General features: G+C 35.7%; 1 protein-coding gene across 1 annotated transcript; it reads right to left on the bottom strand.

Moving 5' to 3' along the window:
* Positions 1–780: 780 nt before the first annotated feature.
* Positions 781–1,638, bottom strand: LOC308272138 (olfactory receptor 13C9; the record flags this gene model as incomplete). The annotated part of the gene is made up of 1 exon (XM_080708919.1): positions 781–1,638. One exon carries the CDS (start codon positions 1,636–1,638, stop codon positions 781–783), a length of 858 nt encoding a protein of 285 aa, XP_080565045.1.
* Positions 1,639–4,657: the final 3,019 nt, after the last annotated feature.

Raw genomic sequence — 4,657 nt, 5'->3', positions numbered from 1 at the left:
AATGCAATAGGGGAAAAAATTAAATGCTGAAAAAATATATAGCATTTGATGGCTTTAAAAAGTTTGGAGATAAATGAAAAACAGTAACAAAAATTTCTTCAATGAAAAATACAGGGGAAGTATTTGGGTTTTTTCTTCTCTTTGTTTTCTTTTTTATTTATTTTATTTATTTATTTATTTATTTATTTATTTATTTATTTATTTAATGGTACTGGGGGTAGAACCCAGGGGCTTTTCTACCTCTGGGCTATACTCCCAGACCTATTTTATATTTTTATTTGGAAACAGGGTCTCACTAAGTTGCTGAAAGCCTCACTAAGAAGATGAGGCTGGCTTTGAACCTGTGTGACCCTCCTGTCTCAGCCCCCCGAGTGCTGGGATTACAACTGTACACCACCACACCCTGCTCTCTTTGATTTTTTGTTGTTGTTGTTGTTTTGTTTTTTACAACAGAGTTCTTTTTTTATTTTGAAAGACCTGATAAATTATTGCCTATGAAATAATGTTATGTATGTTAAAAAGTGAACATAAAAAGGCACATTGCTCCCAATTCTAATACATAAAAAATACAGAATATGAAGATATAGTCCAAAGTGGTAGAGTGTAGCCATCTCTCAGTGTTATGTGACCTCTCTTTTTTATTCATCCTATTTTCTTGTATCATGAAAATTCTTGATAAGCATGCAATAATTTTGAAAAGCAAAGAAAAGAGTAACCAAAATGTTCACATAGCTTTCAAGTTTCAACAATGCAGAATTCACGTTTCAATACTTTTTTCATTCACTTGCTAGAGAACTTTCTGCTCAGTATATTTTTTAGAGCTTCCTTCACGTCCTTGTTCCTAAGACTATAGATTAAAGGATTCATCATGGGAGTGATCACCCCATAGAACATGGATATAAGTTTGTCCATAGCATCCAACTTGCCTGCATCAACCATGTCTTTAGACTTGGGTTTCATGTACATGAAGAGAATGGTCCCATAGAATATGATCACCACTGTCAGGTGGGCTGAGCATGTAGAAAAGGCTTTGCTTCTCCCCTCTGAGGAGCGGATCTTGAGGATGCTGGAAACTATTAATGAGTAAGAGATGACAATCAAGAGAAGTGGCATCAAAGTGAACAATGTTGTGGCCACAAGCATGATGAACTGATTTCCTGAGATGTCAGCACAGGCCAATTTCATGACTGCCAGGATTTCACAGGAGAAATGGTTTATGACATTGTTCCCACAGAAAGGCAACTGTACCACAAGGGCAGTTTGCACTGCGGAATTGACGAGCCCTGCAAGCCAGGACCCAGCTGCCATGGGCACATAGGAATCCTTGCTCATGATGATGGGGTACCTCAGAGGGTTGCAGATGGCCACATACCGGTCGAAGGCCATCATGGCCAGGAGCACACACTCTGTTGTCCCCATGGCCAAGCCAAGGAACATCTGCACTGAGCAGCCAAAGAAGGAAATGGTCTTAATTTCCGAGAGGAAGCTTACCAGTGTAGAAGGAATGGAGGTAGTAGTGTAGCAGATATCCAAGAAGGAAAGGTTCCCCAGAAAGAAATACATAGGGGTGTGAAGGTGAGAATCCAAAACGCTGATTATGATGAGGGTGCCATTACCCAGAAGGATGACCATGTACATTATTAAGATGAGTGCAAAAAAGAATAGCTCGAGCCTCGGGTAACCAGCAAGCCCCTTCAGAAAAAATTCCAACAGAACGGTTTGGTTTTCCATTTCATTTTACTGTCTTTTGCCTGTAAAAATGCAAATAATTTTTAAAATAAGAATTTCTTTACTATAACAAGTCTAAGTACACCAATGCACAAACATAAAAAAAATTGTAGTGAACTCAATGAGATGAAGAAAGAAATAAAGTAAGGAAAAGAAGGAAGGGAGAAAAGAGAAAGGAATGTTTAAAACAATGTAGGAGTGTAAAGGAGAATCTATTCTACTGATCACTCATTCTAGGCTTGGAACCTTGTGAAGATTTTTCTATAAATTATGCCATTTAAACCCACAACATTATCATTTTAAAGACAAGGAAACCCAAAGTAAGGAAGTGAAGCCCAAAGTTATATAATAATTTGGTAGTAAAGCCTGCGCTCAAAATCAAGACTGCTTTCCTGTGACCCACATGGTTTCTATGAACCATGAAAGCAATACAAAATATGTTATATAAGAGATACAATGGTTTACTTAAAAAGGCAGCCTGGATCCCAGATTAGAACTCAATAATAACCCATAAGTAAGTATTAAGATGTTAAAAGAAGTGGCTCAACCTGAAGGGAGAACAATGGAAATAAATGAACCCAACCTTTGTAAGTGCCTGATTGTCAAAAATAAAAAAGGTCCAATTCAGTTAAAGCCCAATACTCCGAAATCTTGTCAAAATGCAAATGTCTTTCTTTAGACAAAAGACAAAACAAATATATATATATATATATTATTATATTTGGGGGGACACTGGGGATGGAACCCTTCTACCTCTGGGCTACACAACAAGACCTATTTTATATTTTTTATTTGGAAACAGGGTCTCTTAAGCCAACGAGGCTGGCTTCGAACCTGCGTGATCCTCTTGTCTCCACCTCCCAAGCATGGGGATTATTACCAGCGTGCGCCACCACACCCGGCTTTATATTTTAAATTATCACATGGTTAAAGTAAGTTGACTTCTTATCTTTTAATGTTCAATTCTAATAATTTTAAACATGTATAGATTTATGTCACCCCACCATAAACAGATCATAAAACTTGTCTATAATTCTTTGAAAATCCTTCATAAAAGACCTTTTTAGTCACCACCTCCACCTACTCAGAAATCCTGGTAACCACTGATTAATTTGCTGTTTATATAGTTTTACTTCATCCAGAATTTAATACAACTGGAACCATATTGAGCTTCTTATCATAAAACCTCTTTGACTAATGCAAGTTGTTATTTCTGAATAGTATTCCATTGTATGAATACACTACAATTGTCTATCCATTCAACTTCTAAAGAACATTAGGGTTGTCTCCATTGTGGATCAGTTATGAATAGAGTGCTATAAATATTTGTGTTTCAGTTACTGTATGGACATAAGCTTTTGTTTTGGTAAGATAAAGATCCAGTAGTAGGATAATAATAATCATATGGAAAGTTCATGTTTAAGTTCACAATAAGCCAGCAGTTTCCAGCATGGCTATATCATTTTTGCATTCCAACTGGCAACATATGAGAGTTCTAATTGCTTCCCGTCCTCAACAACATTTAAGATTGTCAGCAATTTTAAAGGTTTATTATAATAGGCATATAGGAATAACTCATTATGGTTTTAACTTGCATTTCCCTAATGACTAATGATGATGAACCTCTTTCCATGTTTTTGGTTTTATTTTGCTTTGTTTTTTCCATCCTTATGTTCTCTTTACCATAGTGTCTGTTCTTGTCTTGTGCTTGTTCTTATTTTCTTGTTTAGCTTACAGTTCTTTACATATTCTGGATATGTCTTTTATTATATATGTGATATGCATATACTGCTCCCCAGTCAGTGGTTTATCTTCTCATTCTCTAAAGTAAAAATCTATTAATTGTAATATTAATTGATTGCTCCCTAATTCTAATTGAAAGGAATTTTATTAAAATCCTATGATTAAAGAGAGGTCACCCAGCAGGGCAGTTCTCTGACACTTCTCACTTGGAAATCCTTCAGGGAAATACTCAGTGTTAACATCCAGAAATCATTAGAATAGTGGATGTTGCCTCCAAAGACTTTCCTCAGAAAGCCTCAGGCTACCGCTTTTAAATTTTCCCCAGGAATAGATTCCTTCCCAGCGTCCCCAAACATATACATGCACACATATAAATTTCTAATAATATATTTGTTCATAGACATAGAATTCATTTAAAGTGCTCCAATTAATTCACAAAATGTAAAGCTAATTTCTGAAAACAAATAGACACTTAAATAGAACATTTCTCTTTATTCATGAACTCAATACAAGTGTGAAGTCTGGATTGAATCATTTGGGTCCATTTTAGCCACTTTTTAATCCCCAAGATCTGCCTCCAGCCATTATTAGGGTTAACTTTTGTCTTATTTTTTTTCCTTATTTCCATCTACTTTGCCCTTTTATATTGTGTAATTCTTTTATATACTAAATGTGTATACTTGAATCTTTCTTATTTGAATCCCAGATTCATCTCCGTAATTCTGTGTTATAAAGCCATCCAAACCCAATTCCCTAGTAAATAATGGCTGAGAAGCAATATCACTGTAGGACTCATTCACATCACTGCCACCATACAATTTATTATCACGTCAAGTCCATTGTGCTGAATAGACAGAACATGCATTTAAATACTGACTTGGCGAGCCACTTGTTCAGTGACTTTGATCAATTCACTTCTGAGTCTCAGGATCCTCATCCATGAAAAGTCAATTTTAACAGCCTCATAATAAGGTGATTGAGAAAATAAGCAAGGTGATATGTGAAAAGAAGTTAGTACATGGTAAGCCCTGTTTTAGTTTCCTTTGTCTCCTAGTGACTTGTTCTTTCAAGTTCTCTTATTTCCCAGTAGCACTTTCTACAATAGTATCTTTAAAATTTTATCAGACATTCTTGGTTATTTGGTCTCTTCATAACCAATTCAGCCTGTTACTTTCATCACATCTAT

The sequence above is a fragment of the Muscardinus avellanarius genome (assembly GCF_963383645.1).
Source record: "Muscardinus avellanarius genome assembly, chromosome: 13".
NCBI lineage: Eukaryota > Metazoa > Chordata > Mammalia > Rodentia > Gliridae > Muscardinus > Muscardinus avellanarius.
This window is presented reverse-complemented; position numbering and strand designations above follow the sequence as displayed.